The sequence below is a fragment of the Nelusetta ayraudi genome, unplaced genomic scaffold, assembly GCF_046127955.1.
Source record: "Nelusetta ayraudi isolate G7.1 ecotype Tasmania unplaced genomic scaffold, CSIRO-AGI_Nayr_v1 ptg000048l, whole genome shotgun sequence".
Taxonomy (NCBI): domain Eukaryota; kingdom Metazoa; phylum Chordata; class Actinopteri; order Tetraodontiformes; family Monacanthidae; genus Nelusetta; species Nelusetta ayraudi.
In genome coordinates, this window is record NW_027466098.1 from 13,866,285 (window position 1) to 13,893,206 (window position 26,922).

At 46.6% G+C, this 26,922-nt stretch overlaps 1 protein-coding gene across 3 annotated transcripts in view; it reads left to right on the top strand.

Annotated features, from left to right (window-relative positions):
• Nucleotides 1–26,922, top strand: part of stard13b (StAR related lipid transfer domain containing 13b) — a 61,467-nt gene that overhangs the window by 25,479 nt on the left and 9,066 nt on the right. For 2 of the 3 annotated variants that reach the window (XM_076036483.1, XM_076036484.1), the window contains exon 6: nucleotides 26,578–26,649. In XM_076036483.1, coding sequence (XP_075892598.1) covers nucleotides 26,578–26,649 — 72 coding nt within the window. Of the gene's footprint in view, nucleotides 1–9,796; nucleotides 10,487–26,577; nucleotides 26,650–26,922 lie in introns of those variants that run through there. The other variant, XM_076036485.1, reaches the window with a different exon arrangement.

Sequence of the window (26,922 nt, forward strand, 5' to 3'; positions counted from 1 at the left end):
TTATACAAACTTTGACCCCTGCAAGCTTCCCCGTCAACATACGTTGCTTGAAAGAAGAAGAAGAAAGAAGAAGAAGAAGAAGGAGAAGAAGAAGAAGAAGAAGAAGAGCTCCTTCTCATAATGTGATTTAATGCAAAGAGTTACGTAACCAACCACGGCAGCGGGAAGATCTGGGTAAACATAGTCGCTGACTGATGGGAAACGCTGCAGGAGCGGGTATTTTAACACAGGACATAGTTGGCGGCCTGTTTTGGAATTAATGAGTCCATAACATAAAAATGGAAGGAAGAAACTATGATGTCACAACACACGGCCCTCTGTGAAAACAGAATTAGTGGCCACTTTAATGGATTAGGGCCACGCTCGGCTCCTCCTACCCCCGGCCCATAATCTAAACCCAGATATACACCACATGTGTGGCTGCTCTGGAAAAATGAACTCGACTTGGGAATATATGGTCAGGAAATTTATAGCACATGCCTGAAACGAGCCCTCAGGGGCCCCGGGGATGGAAGTGGAGGTTGAGGGGAGATCTACCCTCTCTTGTTCTCCCTCTCTCTCTCTCTCTTTCTCCCCAGGCCTTGTTTCCATTAGACTGGGAAGAGCAGTCTCCCAGACTTGTCGGGGGAGGGGGTAGGAGATGAGGAGAGGGGCTGTAAGACCTCCTGGCCGGGCCAACATGACCCAATCACGTAGGAGAAATCAAGTTTCTCCAGCATCTGGGATTTTCCCACCGTAGCCACGGGGGCTAGGCATTCCGAGTCAGTCACCGGACGCGCGCGCATGCACGCACGCACGCACGCACACACATGCGTAAATCCCCGGTAAACAGTGCGCAGCTAGCGATGCGTGTGTGTTTATGAATGAGTGGGAGGCGGCGGAGGTGGTGAGAGGGAGCAGACGCAAACCGACGGACAAACACCCGTCAAGAGCTTTTCAAGGGAAAAACGGGAGGAAAAGCCAAGTGCTCTCCAACAAGCCCCGGCCCAAAACAAACAAGAGTGCGAGTCAGCAGAGAGAGAGAGAAAAAACATTCTCCAGCTGACTGATGTTTTCTCTCTCTGCAATCTGCCTGGGCTTCTTTGCCCAGGCCAGGGCCACTCCAGAGGCTCACTCATCGCCCGCTGCGATGGATCGCCTCGCCGCCCGCCAGCTCCTGGTTGGCTTTGCATAAAGGGAGGGGGCATGTTTACTCGTCCGCAGGGGTCAGAACCTCGCTGCTGCGCTTCCTCCATCACTTTTCTGTCACGGGCTGACAGCAGCGCCATTGTCAGTCACTCAGCCTGCAGATTGACACCCTGTTTAACAACCGTGGCCACTCGGCTCTCTCCTCCATTATCAAGGTTTCTTTAAAACCCTGTCAGAATACATAGACCAAAAAGTTGTTCAGAAAATATGTTTAGGATAGATAGACATGGGAGAAAGTGTTGTGTTTCCTTGAGTAAATGACCAACTTAAGGCGATCCTGAGGATTAATGTGAAATTGCGACACCTTTTTTTCTTGCAAGCTGCAAGTTTACAAAATGCTTTGAATTTGTCTTATCTCTTCATATATCCATCTGCAAAAAGCCAATTAAAAGGATTTGTAAAAGCTGTCTTGCTCTTGGAGTTTGGCAGTAAAGTGGAGGTGTGTTTATCAAAAAAGCTCCGAGTGCCTTTGTTGTTCTTCTTTTCTGCCGCTACAGCGGCATCCGAGCTAATCTCCGCAGCAGCATCAGTCATTGTTTACAACTAGTAATAGCTTCTTCTTCTGTGGTTTCTCAGAGTTGCTTGGAACAATCACTTCTCACTCCTGTATACTTCCCACCCTGTTTATCTGTGGATCAAAGGGAGTAAAATAAGCTGATTTGTTTTGGAACCCGTGAAAAGTTAAGACCCAAGAAAACGCAGAGTGGATGAGTCAGATTTCTGAGCTGTAATCTGAGCGATCCGGCCGCCGTTGTAGGTCCATTTGAACAAAAACAAATAACTTGACTTGTCCTCGTTTTGACCCATCCTGAAGAGTTGCTGGGTCAAATGTAACAGGCTCTCTAGACAAGTGTTTGTGTATGTTTGTGGTCCTCAAACCTGAATTTTAGACTCCGGGCGGAACGTGCCGTGCTCATAAGAGCGACATTCATATCCTTCTGACGCATGCAAATCCAAGAAAAAGCCCCATTTCCCCCCACATTTCATTCCAATAAGTTGCACGAACTAAACATTAATAGTCAGAAAAATAACACGTTCAGACAGGCAGCTTAATTTTCTTGTCTCACAATAGAATTTTTTTTCAAGTTGTTCGAATCGACTGTGTGATAATCTGTAGCTCACCCAACTTGTTTAGAGGCAAATGGAGGCTGTTTCCATTTTGAATGAGATGTTAACCAAGCAACATATGATGAGGGCAAACTGAGGTCAGGGGAGACTTGTCCCGACAGGAAGCTGTCAATCAGTCAGCCTGTTGCTTTGTGTTAGGGTTGTGTGTTGACAATGGTATTAAATCTACCCTCACTGGCCAGAATTTTAATGGCGCCGATATGATTCGCTGTTACCTGAGTGGAGACCACATCCATCTTCTTGTCTCCGTCCTGAATGTTTATCGCAGTCAGAAAAAGGGGAAAAGAGAAAAAAAAAAAGTTGTTTGTTCCTCAGACGTGAGCCAAGGTATTTCTTTTCTTTTCGCTATCTGCGGTGCACGATATTGTGACAACAGAGTAAATGGTGCTGAAACTGAACCCATGTCTCTGTTTACAGGTCCAGCTGCTCTAGTCAACTCGGGCAGAATTCGCTGAACTCTCCAACCAAGTTTAAAATAACAGATGACATCTGTCCTCATGGGAAATTAAGGGGGGAAACCTAATAATAGCCAATAAATAGGCCCGTCATATGTTTCAGGCACCGCCCAAATAGGACCATAAGCTGTGAAGTATGAAGTTCTATGAAAGCTAATGCACTTACGCATCTCCAAGCTCACCTCCCATTAGCTGAGCTGTGATTTTAAACGCACTTTCAGTTTGTTTTGGAGGTTAGGACAAAGTGAGGGAGCAGAGCGCGGGGGGAAAGTGATTGCTCAGGTTTGAAAAGTGTCATTTGAGAGCCTCTGTGTGTTTGTAGTGGTGGTGGTGGTGGGATGTTGGAGTGGTCTGCAGCTTGTGATGCCTTCAGGCGCTTTACGTAGTGCTCCGCGGCGTCCTCTCCCTGAAGACTTCAGATGGAAATGTGGGAAGCTGCGTGGGTGAGCAAAAATGTGAGAGAAGGGACTTTGTTTGGAAACTCTTTACTCTGGTACCATGGGGATAAAGGGCGAATTGACTCATATAGCGCCCACATGTTGCCGTAGACCGTCACTGCCATACAGTCAACTGCTGCTTTTCATTTGCCGCTGCTTCATAAACACTCCAGCTTTCACATTGTTTAAGGTTTCAAAGTTTTTAAAGTTGCTGTATCAATACAATATTTTGAATATTCTCAATAAAATTGTGGATCCCTCTTACATTGCATGCAAACTTTCATGAAACACTTATTAGAAATAAAAAAGAGAAAGACACACACACACACACACACACACACACACACACACACACACACACACACACACACACACACACAGCATCTGATGCGGTTCGGTTCATCATGTGGGAGGGTTTGGCTGATGCGCGCTCTGTGCGGTGTTGACATTCCCCGCGGCCCTTGAAAGCATCACATCTTTGCGGCGCGTGAATCCCTCCACAGACACATACACACACACACAGACACACGAAGACGCACGCATGCACACACGCACACTCACACACACGCACATCTGGTGTAAGGTGTGAAAGCCAGTCCTGCTGCTTTACCATCACTTTTTTTGAGTGACTTGTACCGGCGAACTTGGAATATGTTTCATTTTTTCTCTGCCCAAATTTGACTCATGAGTCCCCGGAGCAGCAGCAGCAGCAGCAGCAGCCGCCAAAGTCACCTTTGGTGCGGTGATAAGGAGAAAGTTTGATACCCGGCCGGGGACGTAGAGAGAAGGTGACTCCTCGCTCCCGCACACTTGAACTGAGTTTCTTTTTTTTTTGCGGCGGCGGCGGCGGCCAGAGAGGATTGAGTTATTATGACCGAGTGGAGGATTTGCGATGACATCTAGACGAAGCTCCGCGAAACTCAAGCTTCGGCGCTCCTTGAGCGAGCAGCTGCGGAGCTCCACATCCAAAGCCTGGGATTTACTCTGGAGGAATGTCAGGGAGCGGAGGCTGGCAGGTCAGTAGCCCGCTGCAGGAGAGCCTGCAGCCTGCGTCGGGTCCGACTGCACACCGGCCGAACACCCAGCACTGGAAACACACCAGTGACTTTGCATGCAATGCAACACAGCTTGTGTGAGAATGAATTATTTAGAATAATATGCTCGTTACGAATTTGCTTTTTTGACAGAAAGTTTCAAAAATTACATATAATTTATAAACAAAGCTTAAATGAAAACCTGCTTATTAGCAAATGTAATCATTGTTGTCTTTCATTTGTTGTGATGTTACTTAAACGCCGCCCTTCCATTTATTGACACCTTTATGGGTCCTTGCTGTGTCTCTGTCTCCTGGCTCAGTCACTGGTATGAATCCTGGCTCTTTAGGATTTTTCTTGCCCTGTACTACATTATGGTTGAGCTCTTTTTCTCAAGGTGTTTTAGAAGTAAAGTAAAGGTTGAACGCAAAAGCAGAGTATATTTTAAAAGTTAAATGGATTAAACGTCCGCACGTCCTGCTCTATGCATGTATTAAGATGAAAACTACATCCAAATGATTTAAAAAAAAAAAAAATCAATTTACATCATAAACGTCACATCCTTTGTGCGCTATTCGTTTCCAATTATGTTGTAATCTCAAAATGTGAAGAAAAAAAAAACTGCCTAGAAATTACGAAGGTGCAATTACTGCCAGAAGATGGCAGTGATGGGTAGTTTTTGCAGCTTGGAGCGAAAGACTGGCTGAGGCTGGGCACTATTTGTGTAATTAAAACGTATAATAGTTTATTCCATAAACGTAATAAAACCAAACCATGTGTGCATGATCTGTTTATATGAACAGGGATGCAGGTTTATGTCTCACAGTGTTGTGGCTGTTTTAAGAACCTGGCAGTAGTTGCTCAGTGTGACTCCAGTGAAGTGCTCTGGTCGTATTTGCCTCAGCCTCTTAAAATGCACCTGTCTCTCTGGAGGACAGGACATATTGTTCAGGCTCTTGTGGCTCCTTTTTCAGTCGTAACGGAATGCGTTTGCAGATCTCAGCAGCTCAAAGAGTTTGATTGCGGATTAGATCGTGTCTCTAAATTCCAACAAAAACATCTCTCGCATTTTAAGAGGGCCAAAATGTTTCTCCGAAAAGTGACGGCAAGTCTTTGGCACTATGAGACCTCGTCTGGGACGTGTCAATCTTTTTGGTGCAGTACACTACATCTGCCACTAGGTGCAGTAGATCGACTGAGTGGGAGGTTTTAGAAGTGTGCTCTGCTCAGCTGTGCAGCCTGGGGTGGCACCGCTCTCATGCAGTGATGCCAGTTGCTGAGTTGTCCGGATATTTGACTCATGTGTCAAGTCTTCGTTTTTCCACATAGACACTGTGTATCAGTGACATGTGCAGTGTATGCTGCAGTCTGTGTATTGCAAACTCGACACAAACCTCCTGCAGATGACACATCATCAGAAGTTTTGTGTTTAGTTCTTAAAGCTTTCCAACTGATACTGTTTTTAGACCTTTAGTTTTAATCCTGAACTCTGAGGGAGGAAATATATATATATATATATATATATATATATGTATGTTTTTTTGCCGAAACTCTATAGATTGATTTAACCCTCTGTTTAGAACCTCCTGCAAAAAATATTAAGTTGATTTTTCAGCTGAAACTGATACTTTGTTAGACCTTCACATGTTTGTGCTCTTTGTGACCTCACAAAGGGATAATTTCCAGAATTTAGCATCTTATCACACATCTCCTGGGAAGTGAAAAGAAGTAATAGACAACTTTTCAAACCTCAGGGGACTTCACTGACAGGCTGCTGAAAAATGTTGAATTGAAAATGTTATATAATGTTGCATAATATCGGAATATGGAAAATGTTTTGCCCGTACTAAGTATAGTTTCAACCAATTAGTTAGTCATCAACCAAACTCCTGTTCCTTGTGCAACCACTGCTTGGTGTAACCGCTGCTGAGGCGCTGCCTCCTTAACATGAGATTAAGTTGTGAACAATGATTCATGGAGTCCTCGAGTCACAGCTGCAACAGTTAAGTCCAAAGTGTAGCGCCTAACCCACTCACCCTCAGGATTGTTAATCTAGTCATCCCACGCTCCAGGCTACGTGCATGTGGCACGGTCTGCATTTATTTGTTTTTTGTTTTTTTTTAACTCCAGCACCTTTTTTCCCCCACATCTTGCTACTCAAAATTCAGACGCCTTCTGGCTTACGAAGTGGAAACCTTCAGCCACACTGCTGCTATTCTTGTGCCCTCGCCACAGGAAGCGGAGCCACACCAGAGCCAGCGTCAGCCAGCTCCACATTTCATGTGTCCGAACCGAACCACATCAGGGTTCGCTTCTAAACCCTGGGCCGTGGCCTCCTTGCTCATCATCTTCGGCTTTTCAGACCTTTGACTCAGAATATCCAGAGTGTTTGTTGTTGTTGTGACATCACACCTGGCTTAGTGCTGGAGCAGGGAATGAGTTAAAGGTTGGACTTGTATCCTTACATGGTCCAGTAACAGTGGCAGAGCCAGAAATCTTTCCTTGGGGTTGCCAGGATGAGATCATGACTCGCATAGGGGTGGCAATAAATCCAAACCTGAAACGTCTACATGGCTGTTTTTGTTATTGTAATATTTCTGTAGTTTTTCTTAAATATTTACTGTCGGCCTTTCTATATTCCTGTGAAGTATAGAACAGCAAATCTTCACCAATATTATTATTAATTATAAACCTATATCTGCTTATTCCAACTGACCTAGGGTGTGGATTAGGGTTACATTAAAAATGTTTTCTTTGAGTGTCTTGTTTCCCCACGAACAAAATTCAGACCAATCATCAGGTCAGAAATACATCATTATGTCATCAACAAAAATCTTACTTGAGATGTTGTAGTATGGAAATGTAAGGCCTTTGGTCAAATGGTCTGACCCAACCAGACCACCATATAGCTCCGCCCCTGTCCAGTAACCTTTGCCTCCCTGGCCGTGACGGGTCCCTCTGCCCTGCTGCCTGCCACCTTACGGAGCTTCGCCATGTTAAAATGCGAACAATGCGAGCTGGGATTCCTGTCGCACCGGCGTGTAGCCGCTGAGCTCTGACAGACAGACAGACGGGAGGCCTGTTGGAACACGTCTGATAAGGAGCTGCGACCGCCGCGGCCCACACCGAGGACACGCCACAGCCGTTTGTTTCTCCACATCACGCACCACAAAAACCCAAAGATCCGCAGGGAGGATCTATTTCACGGCGCCGGTCGCAGACAGAGATGAAAAACACCCTTCAGCCCTCCTCCACTACGCAGCAGCGGGCGGTTGGTTCTCTACTGGCCACACTAGCCATGCTTTGTGTGCGATTTCGTCTAGACGGGGAGGAAACACGAGAAGACATCAATAGGTCGGAGGTTGTCGCTGCCAATATCCTTGTTTTAATCATCCGGCTCCTGAAGGGAGGCTTTTACAGCTCCCAATGAATGCAGGTGTTGAATACAGTGAGTCACTGCCCAGGTGAAACCACCCGTATGCTGTCACTGCACAACCACCACACTAGTACTGAGAAAAAAAGCAACACTCACAAATTCAAACGGCTCCACCTGAGCGTGTGGAGACGCTTGTTAAACTCCGGGAGGGGTTCATGAAGAACGTGCAGCGCCAATCGGAGGCCCCCGCTGGCTGAATTGTGGCCTTTGTGAGCTTCAGTTTGGGTGGACACAGCCGGCCGGTTGGGGTGGGCTGGGGTAGGGGGGTGGAGGGGTCAAACAGACAGGGGGCTGTGTTTGAGTTGGTCGCCTGCCCATTCTGCGCTTTATTTCCGACGTATGGCGCCACGCTTCTTGCGCCACACAGGCGGGCCTGTATTCGTAGGCCGCGTCTGGAGGAGAGCGGCAGCGGCCCTGACGTGTGTCGGACTCAAGGTGTGAGTGCAGGGTTGTTCCGTGATGCACGTGGACCGGCGCAAACCGGCTTTCTAAATGAGCAGAGGATTAGGTTTAAACGTCGCCGTCCCAAGCGGTGGTGAGAATTATGAACGTGAAACTGGAGGTTTCAAGATAACAGAACGGTTACCATTCTAATTTTTTTGAAAGGTCATTTTGGGATTTATTTTTCTTGTTCCAAACTCCCATTGAGTTTAAATAACCAAAAATCCTCAATAGATCTCCAGGAAACTGCATATTTAACCCTCTGTATATATATATATATATATATGTATATGTATATATATATATATATATATATATATATATATATATATATATATATATATATATATATATATATATATATATATATATATATATATATATATATATATATATATATGTATATATATATATATATATATATGTATATATATATATATATATATATATGTATATATATATATATATATGTATATATACATATATATATATATATATATATAAAAAGCTTAGTCGTGTCTCCCTTGTTCTGCTTTGTGCTTGCAATGGGACAAAGGACCCTGGAAATCACTCATATGTTCTCAAAAGTGATACAACCAGATTAAGTATGAAGCCTCATGATCGTGAAGGCCAGATATGCTTCTCATCTGCATGGAGAAATCAAATTTTGCCTTATGTGGGTTTTTTTTAAACCTGACTACAACATTTATTCATTGCTTAAGTTGACCGCCTTGTTGTGAAATTAGCAACGATAACAATTCCGCCCTCAAAGTAAATACATAAACACTACGTGGGTTCAATTCAGATAAACTGTATCGTAGTAAATGATTGAATTCAGTGCTTTATGTTCACGCCAAGAAGTGTGTGTGTGTGTGTGTGTGTGTGTCTGAGCGCGACTGTGTGTGGACTTTGCATGTTTCCCCCTTTGTCTGCGATCCTTCCTCCCACAGACCAGGGACGTACAACTTGGGTTAATCCGTCCGTAGGTCTCAGCGTGACTGGTGATTTTTGACTGGTTGTGTTCTTCACAACATTCCTCAGTGCCTCCTACACTCATTATACCAGAAGCGCATGCCTCCCATTAGGACAAACTGAAAGAAACATATTCATACACTGTACGTTGATGACCATAAGCATTACGTAAAAAGACTCACTATTACCAGGTCGACAGTCGACAAAAATACAAACCAAATGTTTGATTCTGCCTCATTTTCCTCAGTGGTTTTGTTTTAGCACGTTTGGAGCCTTAAATCACTTCCTGGTTGGGTTTTTCTCCATTTTAACTACATATCTAGAGTTGACCATTAAAGTTCACAGTCAACAGCGGCTGTTCCACTTGGAGACAGGGATCAGGGGGACAAGAATCAAATTCCTGTCACTGTGTGACACGGCCGAGCCTGTTCTCTCCCCTTTGTGTGCTGGAGCTGAGGGGGATGTGTGTCACTGCTATGTATTTAAGCTAAGGTTTCTCCTTCCCCCTTGAGGAGCCGACTGAGGAAACCTGCTGTGAGGCCTTCCTGCGGCTGGAGCTCGGGGTCGAGTGGGCCCTGCTGCTGCTGCTGCTGGTGGTGGTGATGGTGGTGGTGGGGAGGGCAGCAGCAGCAGCAGAAATTAGCATTCCCCAGCCAGGAAAACAACTCTGCCCGCTCTCCTTTTTTCCCCTCCTCTTCGCTGCTGTTTCTTTTTCCTTCTTGTTCCTCTCCCAGAACACAACTCGCTCGCTCTCACCCACTAAAATTGGCACCTGCGCGGCCGGCAAACAGCGCGAGAGTTGTTCTGGCGCGAGGGCGGCTCCAAAACCACTATTTTTGCAAGCCCTTCCACACCCCTCTCCCTTCCACGCCTCGCTCAGGGCGCAGGCATTCCAGTGGTATTTATATTTCCCTCCAGAGCGCACGGCCGCTCGCACAGACGCTGGATTCAGCTCGGCAAACGTGGGCCGTGCTCCCGCTCCTCCCCTTGCCATTGGCCCCTCTCCCCGGTCACGTGACCCGCTGTGGCTGTGTCGCCTCCCCCTGCACCCTCCCCCTCCTCCTCCCACTCGGCTCTCCGCCGTCCGTCTCGGCTCACTTAAGGCTTTTTTTTTTTTTTGCGCCTGCATGTGAAAGTTTTCCCTCGCCGGTGGGAGAGTCTGTGTCGACTTTGCCGGGGTTTTCCTTTTTTTTTTCTCGGAGAGTCAGAGGGGCCCCAGCAGCGAGTCAGTGATGTTCAGGGAGCTCTCGGAGTCCGCGGGCAGCGAGTGTCTCGGGAGCATGACCCCGGAGACCCAGGATATCTACCTGAGAATGGACCATCACCGCAGACGCTCCAGCTACAGGCTGGGCAGGATCATCGCCAGGCAGCAGCTCCTCACCAAGATCGCCAGAGGTAGGAGCCAGTGGAGGGACGTGACAGCTGAGAGGGCTGAGCAGCGTAACGGCTAATTTCGGTTTTAACTGTGGTTTGGTTTGCGTATAGGAACAGATTCTCTGAGTCACACCGCCTCAAATAAGTCCTTAAAATAAGATATGACATGGTTTGGTACCAGGAGGGCACAATTACAGGGCCAGACCCAGGGTCACTTCTTGCCTTCTTCTGGAATTTTGGTGGTAGTTAACTTCATGTTTTCAACTTTCACTCGTCTGCTGATGGAACAGGACAAAGAAGTTGTCTGTTAGTGTTTGTGCCAAACTTGACCCTCAGCCAAGTGGCAGTCGAGTGTCTGGCGGATGTAGACAAGCCGCTATTGACTGATCGCTAATGAAGTCCGATGGGCGATAAGCTGAAGGATCCGTTACGTAAAGGGCTCGGCCCACAGAGTAAACAAGCGATATCAGCGACCGTCCGACCCTGGCGGCTTTACAAGCCAATCGCTCACCGCTGGACAGCTGCACGCAGCGAATGGGCAGCAATAGAGGGCAGTAGTGGAGTGATTGTCCTTCCCTCCCCTCCCCTCCCCAACTCATCTGCAAGCTCTCGCCTTTACCTGGTCACTCTTAAAAAGAAGGTTGGCTGTGTGAGGGGGGGAGGACGGGGCGGCATAACAAAAGAGAGGCACAAAGCGCTTCCACTGCCGCTTCCTCCTGCAGGTCTGAGCACCCCGGCGCAGGATCAAAGGGTTAGCGGCCGCGTTTGACAAAAAAAGGAGGAGAGAAGAGAAAAAAAGGTCCTCTGCAGAAGCTGACAACACGGCTCTGGTTGCAGGCGCTCGGCGGGAGAGCGCAACTTGGCCAGCGAGGCCTGTTGTGCCGGCGGGGGGGGCGCAGAGACGTGTTTTCTGGTAAACAGCGGCGGCGGGGAGGAAGAGGATGAGGATGTCACGGGGCCGCGACAAGGGCACAGCAACACGCGCTCGGCCCTGTGAGCGGAATCTCCACGATCTGATGTTGGCAGACGTGTGCAGTCATGTAACCGAGCATGTGTTTTTAGATTACAGATGCCTGCTTTTGGCAGCAACCCTGCAATTTGGGTCATCTGCCACGAGGAGTGGAAGTATTTACTTTTGTTTGTTTGTTTGTTTGTTTGTTTGTGTTGTGCCTTTAAAAGTTTCATGTCTCATGTTCAGCTTCAGTTGTGACTTTATTTATTTGGTTTTGTGTTCATTTGATTTAGTCTTTGTCTTGCAGTGTTTGTTTGAACCTGTTTTTCCCTCAACCATGACCCTGATGATTAATGCTGCCTCTTAATCTCAATATTGTAAATGTGTCACAGAAACACTCACTGAAAGAATTTCATTTATTATTTCTTGCAAACTAAAATATCAAATGGTGCCTGTGTGGAAGAATAACTTCTTGGAAGACATATAGGCTTTTGTGACTTAAAGTCAATGATTGGGAGAGGTAATACAGTTAATCAACATGAACCCAAGTAAAGGTGTCCTACTTATCGTAAAGGGCTATAAAGGTCCAATTTAAGACCAATTTGAGGATCTTTCATTTTTATTTACAGCTTATTTTCAATAAAATAAAAGCTATTCTTGTTTCATCTATTCTAAGGCCAACTCAGATATTCTAATTTCCATCTCAAACTGTAGTGGAACATCCTTGAATAATTAATTTGTGAAAGGTCTGCCTTGCCCTGTGTTTTACAGTCTCTCACCAAAACGGTTCTGTGTGAGCTTCCTGCCAACAGAGGTGCTCTGTTGGAGGCGCCGCTTGTTTGAAAAGAGACAAAAACAAGGCAGCCGCGGCTGCTTCGCATCGGTCTTAAAGTGCACAAAGAACACCTGGACGGCCAGGGGTGTTCTCGCTAACCTGGGGGAGGTCTCGGTGCCCTTTATGACATCATAAAGAGCTGATTTAGAGAAAAATATGTTGTTGAAAAGAAGCAAAAGGTTTGGACCGTTCTGATTTCTTCTTCAGTTTACTGAAGGAAGTAATTAACAATTTGCAATATTTGTAGGGGTAAACACAAACTGTATGTATGTACTGTACTATATGGTGAATAATATAGTTGCCAATCTGGCACCATAAAATGTGAAAATATGTATTTTCATGGCTGTGTGAGGAACTTTGATTATTCCTATTTACCCTGATAGTTGCTTAATACTTTTTTGTCTGTCAGACTGTGAAGGTCTTATTTGTCCAGATTCACTGTAACCCTTCGTAACATCTTTAGCAAAGATTGGCATTTGTGCCCTCAATGAAGCCATTTACGAGCTGTGCACTGCGTTTGATGTTAAAATGTCGTCTGAAAGGCCGGGGAGCACCAGCGGCAGTTTGAGGCGCCTGATTGTAGGGTGTCGAGACACCCGACGGCTGCTGCTGCTGCTGCCGCTGCTGCCGCTGCCGCTGCTGCTGCTGCTGCTGCTGCTGCCGCTGCTGTGACTCTTTACATTCCAGCTGGCTGGCCTTGTTGACACAGCAGGTTAAAAGTGAGTGGGGGCCATGGTGACGAGCAGCATTGTCTCATCCCAAATTCCAGGCAAGTCTGCGGTGGTCTTAGTCATGTTTCCGATTTGAGTGCGTTGGTTCTGTCCGCCGTGGTGAACAGCAGTGACCTGCTGAGCATTCGCCTTCGCTCATGGCCCGTGGTTCTATAAAATTAAATAGACTGTTTGACTAAGAAACAAGGGTTTGTGGATTTTGAAAATTATGTAAGAAGTCTTGCTCCAAGTTTTTCTCTTACCCAACATCTTCGGGAACCGTAAAAAAAACAAAAAAAAAACAGCACGTACCCCTGAATGCTGCACAGTGGCGTTGTGTGAAGCTCGGGTGAGTTTTTCCTGGGGAGGAATGTGCCTCCTTTTCCTGAAAGTATTCCTCAGGTTTCAGCGGAATATTTATTCCGTACTTCATCACTCTGGAAGGTCCAGTGCGTGTCTGCAGCTCTAGCGCTTTGTCTGTCTCGCTCGCATCTGGAATGTAGCTCATTTGCTGCACCGAACACCATTTGTGTCTGAATAGGCAGTGGTATTCAGAACACCTTTTCTGGAGGGGACTCATGCCAGCGCGGATCTTAAACCTCTGAGCAGTTCAACTGTAGCTTTGAGAAAACATTGAATCTTTTTAATGATTCATAGAATATTTGTTTGTGCCCATTCAGATCTGTATTGAGCTGCGCTGCACACTTCAGATCTGACTATTTCAAGTGGATTCGAACAAATGGCGGGACATCTGATAATCTGTCCACACACACACACACACACACACACACACACACAGTAGAGAACACATGCCACACCGGCCGTTGGGCCGAACACGTGTCCCAGAGACTTCATCAGCGTTTCCATTTGGAAAGTCTGAGCAGCTGAACCGTCCGCCGTGACTAAAAGTTGCTCGCTGACTCTGGCCGTTTGTCCCCCCGCCCCCCAACGTCTCCACAGAGGAGTGGATGTGTAGGAGGAAGGAGCGCCGTCCAGCGGTGACCCCTTCGCGGCCCCCTCCTTTATGGCTTATTGACCCCGGTGCAGCCGGCGGGCTCCGAGCTCTGCCCTGGAAAGGCCATCAGCGCATTCTGTCATGTTTGAGGACGTTGTTCCTCTTCTCTGAAACGACCCGGGCCGCTGGCTGGACGTTTTGTGCCTTTTATGAAAGTGTGTGTGTCCGTCCTCCAGCTGCATACCGCCTCCTTTATCTGGTGGTCATAGCTGAAATGCTTGTGTCTTTTGACCTTATCAGCTGCTTTCGTTCTGACTTCAAGCGAGTTTGCTCGCCCGCCGCAGGAAAATAGGCTCATTGTGTTTCTGGCTGCATTCTACAATATGTTTCCCACCACCTGTTTTTATATTTTTCTTGTCGGAGAGGGCTTCGGTGATGAATGCGGTAATATTCTGCTCACTGATAAACCACTTTATCTCCAGTGGAACCAAACATTCTGACCGTGACAAAAAGGTAGAAAACTTGTGGCTGTGAAATATTCCACGCAAACAGGCTGTTCAGAGGACAAACTTTTGTTTTCTTTTCCTTTCATTCATTTCCTGTCTGTTCAGAAGTGGTCAGGGTTAAACTAAAGGGCTCTTGAAGGTGAGGAATCCACTCGGACTAAAAGTCCTCTCCCACTCAACTCTCTCCCACAGTCCCTGAATTATTCATCGGCCGTGTGCTACAACATATGGCCCGTTAGATCGTCGGGGTGTGAAACAAATATAACTGCTGCCTCTTTCAGCTTGAGGTTTGATGATAAGTGAGGATGCAGCCTCGCAGCCTTGTTAACTCGCTTGCACAGCCACTCGCTCCATCTTTTATTCATGGGGCTCCACGGTGTCGGCAGGATTGTTATGCAGATGTTTGCTGCCTCTGCGAGGCTGCAAATACAGTAATGCTGCGGTCATCACGCATCAAGTCAGTCAGCATGCCGTTTCTCATAATCTGAGCTCGAATAAATTTAAAGGCCCAGTGTGTAAAATCCAGCGGCATTCACAGTTCCCCTCCCCTTTGAAACACTGAGAAGAACAAAATATTCCGCAAATCCCATCGACAAAGTTTTTATTTTTTTCTGCCCTGAGGTCTGTGTTTTGAAAAATATATTTTTGGTGTTTTGTATTTGAATTTGGATTCTGCTTAAAAATAACATGAACATTTTAGTGCCGGAAATGCCAAAGAACAAGACAAAAATTTTGAATGAAACATTTAAAGTCTTACCAAGTCTCATTATGACTTGCCTGTCTTGCTATTTGTCCTATGGGCTTAGAAAGAAACATGAAGACCCTGTGAAAATACCCTCAGTTTTAGATACAATGCTTATTTTTAGCTATCAAAAACATAACGTCTCTGTGGATGTAATCACACTGTGTAACCATGGCTGCATATCAGTGTTTTCCATCTCTCATAAGATACTATTGAAAACTTCACATCCTGAACCTTCAAGAAAAAGATTCAAACCAAAATATTGGCTTTGTCAAAAGACTGATTTTCTCCCTTTAAAATTTTTCGCCTAAAATTTGAGATATATCCAAGTGTGCTCAGCGTCGTGATTGTTTCAAATCGACGGCTTAGCGCCGACAGTTAGAGGGATACTGATTCTTCTGAATATATTATTCTAAACTGGCACAGCTAGTGCAGCCTGGCTTCAATTTTTGGCTCCTGGTCGTTTTCCGTCTTTAAAAAGAAATTCCCCTGCAGTCCCCAAAAGGTTCTTTCCACATAAAACAAAGTTATACAAGAGACCCATATAAGAAAACACACTCAGGACACGTCAAACTAAAAAAAACAACAAGATCAGTCATGGTTGGGAATTTGTTGTCCAATCGAGGTTTGATAACTGAAAAAATCTTTTAAAAAAAATCTTCCGTCTTTATTGTGAGGTGCCAACAGCTGTTAAATAGCTTGCCAGACAAACAGTTTTCATCAAACAGGCTGATTATTTGCATCCAGCTGTTGTTTATCAACTATACTACTGCTATACAATACTATACTAAACTATTCTATACTATACTATACTATACTATACTGTAATAAACTAGTATGGATCCATCGTTGGTGTGTTCTGTTTACTTGACTGGCTATGTGAAACTAATAGCTATGCAATGGTCTTTGCATGTGACCCTTTTATTGGTGTAAATAATAATCATTGTCAGATGGTTCAGTCACAGCTAAATTAGTCTCATGACTGGTTTTAATTATACATCCCGCAATCTACCAACATTTCTGACACATCAATGAGAAAAAACATTATAGTCAGTTCTTAATGATTCCCCGTCCCTGCCAACAACAATGAGTAATAGCGCTAACATTTTATAATAGCCTGATTAAAATGACTCAACCTTACCAACCTCTGGTAAAAATCTCACTCACAACTTTAAAGGCTTAATGCGTAGTACAACTCTTGGCCTCTAGGCGGCAGGCTGTGCACTCCAGTGTGTGAACCAGCAGTGGGCAGAGCAGCTGACAGTTGCCACATGGGCCGGGCTAATTATTGACCAAGAGGAGGATTCAGAAATGCCTCTGCTGCACTGTAACAGCAGTGGAAAGTCACAAATTAACTGTGTGGAAAAACATTTCTTTGCAAATCTGTGCATTCCTCAGGTTAGGAAATACTAACACACCATGCAATAATACACATTTTTCTTTTACATATTTTTTTTCCGCATTGAGCATCTAAATATTTTTTTGCCACAAATTGTAATATACTTTGTGTATCATTATTTAGAGAAACGGCTCCTCCTTCATCTGTGTGCCCCTGTTGTGAATGGTGGAAGTTGATGAAACGTCACTGCCTGATGTCCGAAAACGAAAATAAAAGCACTAATTAGTATTAAGTAAAGTCTCTCCCAGGTCATGTGTGACCAAAATTGTTAACTTGGAGATCTAGTGAGGTACAATTACTGTGAATTGCACTAGTGATGTACTGAAGGCAATATTCAGCACTTTGATGCCCTCCGGTGGTAGAAATGCATACAACACATCATTAACTGGGCGGTGAAAAAAAAGTGTCAGCGGCATCCAGACCACAGACATCCAGCCGCTGGCTCTTCACTTTATTGGCCTTTTTTAGCCGGGAACTAAAAACAGCTCGTCATTGATGGCAGCGAGACTCACAAGGGTCTTCTGTGCTTGTGCGTGCTGAGATGCTGCACATCAAAGTGAGACACCACTCATTTCATCCAGGGCGCAAAATTTACAGAGCACATCTCGCCGTCCACCACTTCTCGCCGGCGTCCTTCGCCCAGAGTCCTCAGGCGGCACCGCGTCTCCTCACTTTGATGTTGTTAATGAGCGCCAGCGTCCCCCGCGGGACGACTCCGTGCTTTTATTGTGGAGGTCCTGCCAGGGCTCCTCTCACGGTAGGGGCCCTTGTTCCGACTTCGGCCCCCCCTCTCCGCCCTCTGACTCCCAGAGGCCAACTCTCAGAGCTGGATGGGAAGCCCGAGTCCGTCCCCTCTGGGATGCGGACCAGATGATGGGGACATGGACCTTACGGAGCGCTGCAGGACTCCACTTCAGAGGAGTTTTCCCTCCGGGATGTTCCCCCACCCCCTTCCCCCTTCCTCTGTCGCCCGTATCCTGTACTTAAGAGAGCTGCGGCGGCCCGCGAGACGTCGCTTGTTAGTTTACACAATATCTGACCTCATTAGGATCAGCCGTACTCGCAGCGTCTTTCATCTTCGGGGAGAGGCTCGATTTTTAACACGGGCTGCCAGAAAACCTTGTGGAACGCGCTCAGATAATTTCCACTCGCTCTTTGTCCGGATTTCGGGAGATTTTATTTCACTCGACTGAGTGATTAATTTGCCGTCGCCCCGCTCCGCTCGTGTCACACGGTGCTGTCGGAAAACCAAATTGCAGTGTTTACGCGTGTTATCAAAGGGAAGTGGGAATTACAGCAACAAAGCCGTGTATTATGGGTCGGGGAAGGAAAAAAAAATGGGGGCACATGAAAGAAAAACATGTATAGGCCTCGGATGGGGAGGAAAAACACATGCCTTTAAGTTGTGTCAAGCTACTGTTGGGGAGGAAGGTGTTGGGAAGGCAGCAGCAGCAGGAGAAACTGACATTACAGGCACAGCATGAAGAAGAATGGAGGACAGAGGTCGAAGCACAGGCTGTGATGAGAATGCACGTGGTTTACAGACACCGGTAAGTCTGCCGGTCTGTTATAACAGACATTTTTTTTTTCCTGTTTACAGGCCTTCTGGGAGATTTGTTACGCTTGATTATTACCCTCATGGAATTCAGGTGAATAAGGAATATGTAGTCAAAGAGTCAAAGAGCACATCTGTGAGCGGCGATCCCCAAAACAAGATAGCAAAAGCCTTGATGTGCATCGTCCCATTTATTTTTCTTTACATAAATAGGCAGAGATAAGGTCAACCCTGGGTTACAGAGGCAGTTCAGAGTTAATTTAGGTTGAGGGTGTGGGGGGCGGATATCTCCGGAAAGGCATCGTTTGTGTTTTTTAAATCACTGAAAAGAGAGCATTTGTTTCTTTTCCCCAAAGCTTCCAAGGCGGACAGACACCTTAACATTCGTGGGAACGTGGCTGCTGTCCAGCGTCTGGAAGTGTTTAGCTTTTGCATCATGCTTGAAAAGACAGAGAGCTCTGCTTTATTGATTTCTGCTGCGGTCCGGGTCGGTGAAACTGAAGATACATGGAGATCTGGACACTGTTCGCTCCACTGTTTGGTATTTTACTATAAATTAAGAGGCTATTATAGGGATTTTTTGGGGAAAGGAGCATAAATATTGTTTATGTTGTAACCAAAGACATCTAAAAGTAAGCACCAGATTTATGTTACTAGGACCCTCAAGTGAGGCAATGGAAATGGATCATATGAGCTGTTTTGGTAGATTTCAGTGAATTCAGCGAGTGTAGTTGATCTTTCTTGGCAGCGTTGACAGAATGTGAGAGCCACTGGTTTGAACTTTGAATGAAGAGCTTGTCCAGAGGCCCCTACAGCCCACACATCATCTCCCACTATTTGTCTTGTGGCTGTGACGGGTCCAGTCTGCAGCTTTGCAGTTTGTTTCCAGATTCATTTGTTAAATCCTGGCCCCGAAAAGCTGTTTGCGGTCCGACTCTCCAGTAATCTCCCTCATTACGCTAACTGGATGTCATTTGGTGACTTGGAGAACACAAAATTCCCACTTTTGGTAACAATTAAGTAAGATTTTCCTGTCGTTTACAAAATGTTTACAACAGAATGCCCAACGCACATTGTCTCAACTGTGGATTTTTTTTTGCTTGTAGTGCAGGACTGTGGGAAAAACTTCAATCTGCTTTTAAAGCCAAAAAACAACCCACCGGGATTGAAGGTATTAGAAGTCAATGTTCTCGATATTTTATTAGTGGTCTTGTTAGTTAGTTAGTTAGTAGCAAAATGAAGTGATACAAAAGCTGTGAGTACCATTCCAGACTTTAGGGTGAGACACAGACAGAAAGGGGAGAGAGAGATAGAGAGAGAGAAGGGTTTATGGCTTGTTACCCCAGAAGATGAAAGCAGCGTCTCTCTGGGTGTCCGTCAGAGGTGAAGGAGAGTGTTACCACAGCTGCGCTCGTCTTGTTTGAATTCAACACAGAACCTCCGGAGAAAAAACACGGCTCGCATGACTTTTGACCCCCGGTGCGCAGGCTCCGGCGGCGGTCAACAACAGCAGCTCACACACGGGCGTTGTTTGCCCTGAGAATCAATAAGTGTGTGTGTGTGTGTGTGTGTGTGTGTTTGCGTGTGTCCTTCATATTTCAGTTCCTTGCGCCCGCGGATTTGGAGGACAAATATTGAGCAAATTAAAAGTTGAGATCCTTTAATTTCAGCCGGCTGATCCCTTGTGTGTTTTGCAGTAGTGATTCAGAACGCTCTCCCCCGCCCCCGCCCCCTCCGCCTCCGCCTCCCCTCCCTTGGCACCGGCCCATACCCCTGTCCCGGCTGCTGCCGGGGGGGTTGGGAGGGGCATTCATGTCTTCTTTGTGAGCCCACTTGTTACTGGAGACCCTGCGGCCGGCTGAAAGGGGAGCTCTCGGCGGGGTCCGCAAGGCCCGAAGCTGGCGCGGGGATTTGCCAGCTTATTTGTATTTTTTGGGAGGGGAAAAAAAAAAAATTTTGCGCCGTCGCCGCAGCAACGCAAAACACCCCGGGGGCTGTTCTCTCGGCCCCACTCCCACCCCTCATCCGCTGAAAGAGCTGCAACGCCCCGTGTCAGCGCCCTCCACGCCGCCGCCGGATCAAATGAGGGCCTTGCTGGAGTCCGCGGCTGATTCAGCGGCAGCGCTCTGTAATTACAGGTGAAGCCGGGCGGCTAGAGTGTCAATCAAGCTGAGCAGGAAGACGATAAAATGAAACAGCCCTCGTCCGGCCTGCTGCTCACCTCCGCAGACTCTCGTCCTTTGTCTCGACACCTTGGCGGCTTAACGAGCGACGCCGGTGTTGTGTGTTTTCTGGCGATGTGGTGGGGGGAGGAGGCGCCTTCCAGTCACGCCGACATGGTGCCAAGGGGTCTCGGAGCCTCGACGGGGTCACGGAGAGATGCGATAATTTCATTTAGAAGCACTCTGGAAAATGGGTCGGGTTGGTTTTCTCTGGCGTGTCGGGTGAATGAGGCGAAGTGCTTTACTTTTAATTACTCAGTGTCCTTCTCGGGGGACTTGGCCACTTGCAATTACTCTTAAAGGTTGGGCGCATTTTCAGAGTTTCCCATCACAGTCTCAAGTGGAGCTGCAGCCTCGGCAGGATAGTTATTCGGAAAAACTCCACAGATCTCCAGAAACTATATCCCGTATATTTAGCCCTCTGTTTGTAGCCCTCTGTTTTCATTTTGTTTTGTCAGACCTTTTGTTTCGAAGGTAAAAGAAAACAATACGGTTTCTCGAGGGCTGCATCTGCCCGGCGGTGCCATTCCTAATTTGGGACAGGTGTGGTTGCCCTTTGTGACATCACAAAGCCACCATTTCCAGACAGTGGTGTTTTCTTTCATGAGCGAAAGAGGTAAAGGATGAACTTCTCTCTTGGGGAGAGTTCACGGACGGGTTAGCGCTAGCATCGCTTTAAATCAGTCATTGTGCACAAAGATGTAACACAATCCCCCGGCTTCCTGTTGTCTCCCCTGCTGGAGGAAAATCTGGGGCTATTTTGGTCATGAGACATCAGATGTTGTGGTTTTTCTGTGCGCAGACTAGAGGAGGGGCGGCGTGCTTCCCCTGGACGTCTGTCTGGTCTTGACTCTTTTTTTTTTACAGTAAGGGCGGACTGCTCCGTGACTGGGTGTCTGCGTGCAATTAGCATCATAATGCTGGAGAGAGACAGAGACCCCCCCCACCCCAACCCCACCCGCCCTTGCAGCGTGACGACACCTCTCCGCCAGCCACCAGTCTGCCAGCCCCCCCCTCCCGTCTCTTATTTGCTGGCTCACCGTGTTTTTCCCCTGGTGTGGTGTTTTTTTTGTGATACCGACAATCACAGTGGCTCACTCAAGGTCTGTGTGTTTTTGTCACGGTTGCCTCGTATGGGTGATTCACCCACCCGTCTCCTGCATCAGCGGACCGTTGGTGAGGGGGAGACAGGGGGGAGGGGGGAGGACGGATGCTTGGGATCCATACATTTGAAGCGCAGTTATGGGTATTTATTGTCGAGTTTTATTATGGCGGCGGCGCCTGCGTCGCCGCATCTCTGTTTGCGGTGTTGTAACCCGCCGCGGCTCCAGTCGGACACAGGAGTTTGTGTTTTACGAGAGGAAACGGCAGAACCAGGAAGCAATTCACATGTGGGATTGTACTCAAGGCCGCCAGGGGGAATTCTGGATAAATGCAGCGTCATTTATTTAAAGATACATGAGTCACCTCATTAAATCAAAGCGGCGGTAACTTTAGCCACAAGTTTAGGGTAGTGAATTATTCTATGGAATCCATATGTATGAAATAATAAAAAAATAGTCTTTGCAGAGCTTGATGTGGAAAAAGAAATCCAATTAGATGGAAACGGAAACAGAATACGCTATTCTTTGTTTCAAAGTGATGGACAAATTTCATACATTTCGCTTCTAAAATTGGAGTGAAACGGGGCCATTGTCTGGTAAAGTCAGGGAAACTTGGGAGTGTTTGAGGTATAGATTTTACAAGACTGCTTTAATAATTTATTTGTGTCCTTTGGAGTGCAATGTGTGTTTCTCTTTATTCTTTTACTTTCAATTAGCTTCAAAACAACTCAAACATTTTCCTCCATCGGCTTGAAAACTGATTCATCACTAAAAAAAAATATCATTCTCTAAAAATTATCCAATAATAATAAGCCTGTCTCATTTTTATGTGTTCGTGAGAATCCATTGAATAAGTTTGGCCTTGTTACGGATCAAGTGACGCAGCGTCACGGATGAAACGGAACGCACAATCCACCTCATTCATTGATTCTGTCTCAGACGGGGGGTGAGGTGGGGGGAAGGCTAGGGGGTTGGAAGCCGAGGTGAAGCAGACGGCTGCATCACCCCGATGGTGTGATGTAAGCGCCGCGTCTTGTGAGCCGACTGCGTGATTCACTGCCACTGCCGATGGCTGACAGCTTAAGTCATGGTTTTCCCCATATTTTTTTTTTTATTTCTGTTCCGTTCAGCTGCAGGAGCAACATCTGGAGTGAAAAACTACGCCTCTCCTTTTGTTTGTTTAAAAGAAAGACGTTTCCCACACACTTGTGACTACTTGAGTACTCGAGTACCCTGGAGCTGGAGTCATCGAAGGTGGTTGAGATAAATAAAACAAAACAAAAAAAAAACAGAGAGACATGTCAGGAAATGTGCAAATGGGAAAGTTTCAGAGAGGCAAGGACGCAATCACGGAGACCTTTGCCCAATGAAATGTGCTGAGGCGGGTTTGAGAGAATTTTGGTGGGCAGAGCCGGACCGGGAACTGAGGAAAAGGATGGGGGAGGGGGGAAAGGGGGTGGGTTAATGGAGAGATTTAGTGTGGGGAAAGGCACACGGGGGGCGGAGGGGGGATGTAAGGGGGGCTGGGGGCAGATGTGAGAGAGGAGGAGAAAGGGGAAGAGACGTCGCCTTGGATCTGACTTCAGACTGCAGGCTGCCTTCACAGCGAGCAGGAATGCGGCTCCGGCAGGGAGAGAAGATGCTCTGACATGTCGAGGGACGCGCTTTTGATTCTCCATGGATATATGAACCTGGCTATATCATGAAAATACCTCGTAAGTACATTTTAAACACGCAAACGCGCAGACACACTCCTGCTCCTGGAAGCAACTTGTGATGTTTTACGCCGGTGTTTCCGCCGCCTCCTGCCAGGGAGATGATGTGTTGTGTTTACGTTGACCTGCGGCCCGACTCAGGTGGATGAACGGACGGCTCCCATTTCCTTCTTTCTTCACTTGTCTAGCGTGTGTCACCGTCGGGTGGCTGCGGCCTCCAGACGAAACAAAAGGGCAATCACGAAAACCTTTGCAAGATCTCACCCGTGCATTGTGCGGTCGTGTGAAAGGCAGGAATGCAAACAAGCCTTTAAAACTGTCACACGTTTTGGCAGCCGGGGGTTTTCTCTTTTTAGCGCGCCGATCCCTCCCAAGTGTGCCATGCCCGTGACCCCGCGGCACTTTTGTAACGTGTCATATCGAGGCGATGAATTGCATAACCGGCATTCTTGTCTACGAACGTTGCATAAAGAGAACTGTTAAAAAAATAAAATAAAATCAATAAAAGGAAAAGGAATCGCCCCAATGCCACAGATACGTCTGCCGGTCCTGCGAGGCTTTTTGATGTCCTGGGCCAAATTGTGGGCGCAGGCCAACCGGGTCTCATCCCTTTTGTCAGACTGTAATTTCCCACTGTACACAGTTTTAAAAGCCGAGGGGGTTGTCCGGAGCAAACACAAGATCTCCCTCACTGGCACCGTGCCCGCCCAGCCTTTCTAATCCAGCGGAGAGTATTTCCCTCCGAGAGAATGAGAGGACAGAATGTCTCGGCGTCGCGTTACAGAATGCCAAGCAGCGAGGAATTCCCAGCTCGTGTTACGTGCTCCCGGCGGTCCGGGCCGTCCCACCGCAACAAGGGGGGATGACCTGGCCGTGTACTCACTGGGTGGGTGGAACAGACCAGGGAGGGATGCGCTGGCCGGACAGAGGAGCCCTCAGCTCCAGGTGGGAATCAGGCGGAGAGGCTCTTACGCATGTTGACTCAACTGCTGGTTAACAGTCTAATCAGTTGATGCAACCTCCCCCCCTCCTCCTCTCCCCTCCCCTTGCACCCCCCTTACCCCTGATCCAAGGACACAGAGAACTGTTAATATTTATTCAGTTGTTGCTCGGACCGGGGAACAAAGTCGCTCTCCTCATTGACTCTGTCCGTGACACAGATGCGAAGCAGCGCAGGTGAGCCACGGATTTAACAGTTCGGACGGGGGGGGGGGGGGGGGGGGGGGGGGAGCTGCATTTTCGGGAGGCAGGGTCGTTTTTTAGCACGGTATTGTGTGATGAATGAGCCAGGGTTTGTGTTTCAAACCAGAGTGTGACAGGCTCAGACAGGGAGTGGAACTGAGACGGCAGATGTGTGATGGAAGCTGGGGAGAGAGAGAGAGGGAGAGAGAGAGAGAGAGAGAGAGAGAGAGAGAGAGAGAGAGAGAGAGCAAGTGTGTGTTTGAGAGAGAGAGAAGGGGGGGGGGGGGAGAGAGAGAGAGAAAGAGAGAGAGCGGTGAAAGCGCTTCTCGGCCGGCCAGGATGTTTTTGCTCTGCTTGGAGGCTCCCGCTCAGGTGTGTGCGTGTGTGAGAGAGAGATTGAAGAGGCCGGTGGGGAAGGAAATAAGCTTTGTTAAAGGCACTTGACTGGTAAGGCGTGATAAATTCACAATGCAAGATGGGCTCTGAGTTCTCGTTTCTTTTTTTCTAATTCTTTTCTCACAGCTGCGGCTGACTTGATTCTAACTCCTGTAAATTTTTTAACAAAGGGATTTATTCACTCGTTCATTCACATAATGTGACAAAGCTGTTGATGTTATCATTTTTGTGGCTTTATTATTGTCATTATAATAATTTTATTGATTGTGGTGATTTTCAGCTGCCTCAGTTTGGTGACCTTAAAAAGTATATTTTTTGGTGACTGGAGGGGGGGGGGACTAGTTAGTATTTCGCTCCCCTGCAGTCATTTTTTTCATGACCTATTTATTAAACCAAGCTTTGCAATCTCAGTCAGCGTGAAGCTGACTGTATGCTCTAACACGGCTGTGTCAGAAAGTGCGTCTGGCAGAGGTGATAAATGACACATGGCCCCATTAGCATTAATAGAAAGGTGTCAACGGTCCGTTTCCTCCTGCTGTCATCAGCGGCTCTGCAGCCCACAGACGAGTCGCTCTGCCCTGCATCACACTCGCCCCAGGGTTAACGTGCTGCCTCGTCATAGCCTTTACCATATTTCCAAGGGCTTTTATTTCCAGGAATTGATTTACCTGAGTTCAAAAAAACGTTGGTGGTAATCAGTGTGGTTTGCGTTTTCCACCGAAACCTCAAAGAAGTGGAAAATTTGTTTCAGGCTGATGACGTTTGGTGGTGAAGCTGCGACTGTTGCGGTCCTTCAGCTTCTTGGAACCTCGCTCGAGTTCTCGTCAAACGTCATTTTTCTTTCATATGTGCCTACATTTATCTCTGCCAGCTATCCTTCCATTGACTTTTCATTTCAAGTTGCTTTCCAACGCAAGATCCTGCTGACTGTCCTCACTGGCCTGTTTGCGCAAAAAAAAGCCTGAACCTCGTCGTCCATCAATTTCTTGAGGCAATTCATCATTTACTCCATTTTTCAAATGTTCGAACAGAAAAACAAAAACAAGAAATAAATGTGTTTGTAGACGCACACTGGTTTAAACACGGTGGTTTAAACACAATGCAAGTGTTTTCCACCAATCAGCATTCTTCTGGGTACAGCTCTCAAGAGATTTTGGGCAATCAGAAAAGTCCTCCCCTGCCACTAGGTCCTTCTTTTCCACGTTTAAGAAAAGTTGAGGGCTGAGGGAAAGTTTTATGCTCAGGTAGTTTTCGATGGAAAATGCTCCAATGGTTTTTTTTGTTTTTTTTTAAAACCTGGGCAAATGAAAAAAGTTCCTGCAGTGGAAAAGGGGCTGTTGACTGTCTTCCAAAACTTTATTTCTGTTACCTTTCCTCAAATTTGAATCTTTTTTTATTTTAATCTTGCGGCCCCTCTGGTGCTTATGTTTCACGTGTTTACGTGTTCCCTGTAGCAAAAGACATTTGTTTGCTGTTACATCATACCAAATTTGTTTTCTTAAACAAAACAAGAAAAAAACTTACTTCATTGACTGTTTTTTCCCCAATATAAATAAACAGTGATACCTTTACCCCACCGACCTGGACAGATTGACCAGCAGGGTCATCAACACGTTATCTGAGAAAAAAAAAAAAAAATCAAACAGAGGGGGTTACAGTTTGAGTCCCGCTCAAGGCAACAAGACTGCTGTGTTTGTGTCATACTGGCAGGAAGGGTTTTCACAGCTTTGTCTAATGCTTCAGTTTTATTCTCAATGGGGGGAAATAGGCAGGTTACTTAATGTAGATGAATGTCTCTTTCTTTTTCCTGCTTCTGAACACACGTGTTGTTGTCTTACAGAAATCGAGGCGAAAGAGGCGTGTGACTGGCTGCGGGCGGCAGGATTTCCCCAGTATGCTCAGCTCTTTGAAGGTAATAGAGGCGCTTTTCCAGCTCCCACACAGATTCGTCACAAAGAGGGAAAATGTTTTTTGCTCAAAATATGGTAATTACTGTAAATGCACAAAAGACGGGATTTGTTTTACCTTTGTTTTCTCCTTCAAAATGTTTTAAGGAAAGTTTTTTGTGGTCTTTCAACTGTTCCTCACTGCAGTACACAAAAACATGTTTATGAGCTGCAGAGATTAGGGGAAAATATCCATAGAGATGCATGAAAAAGAAAATCAGTGTGAAAAACATCAGCTG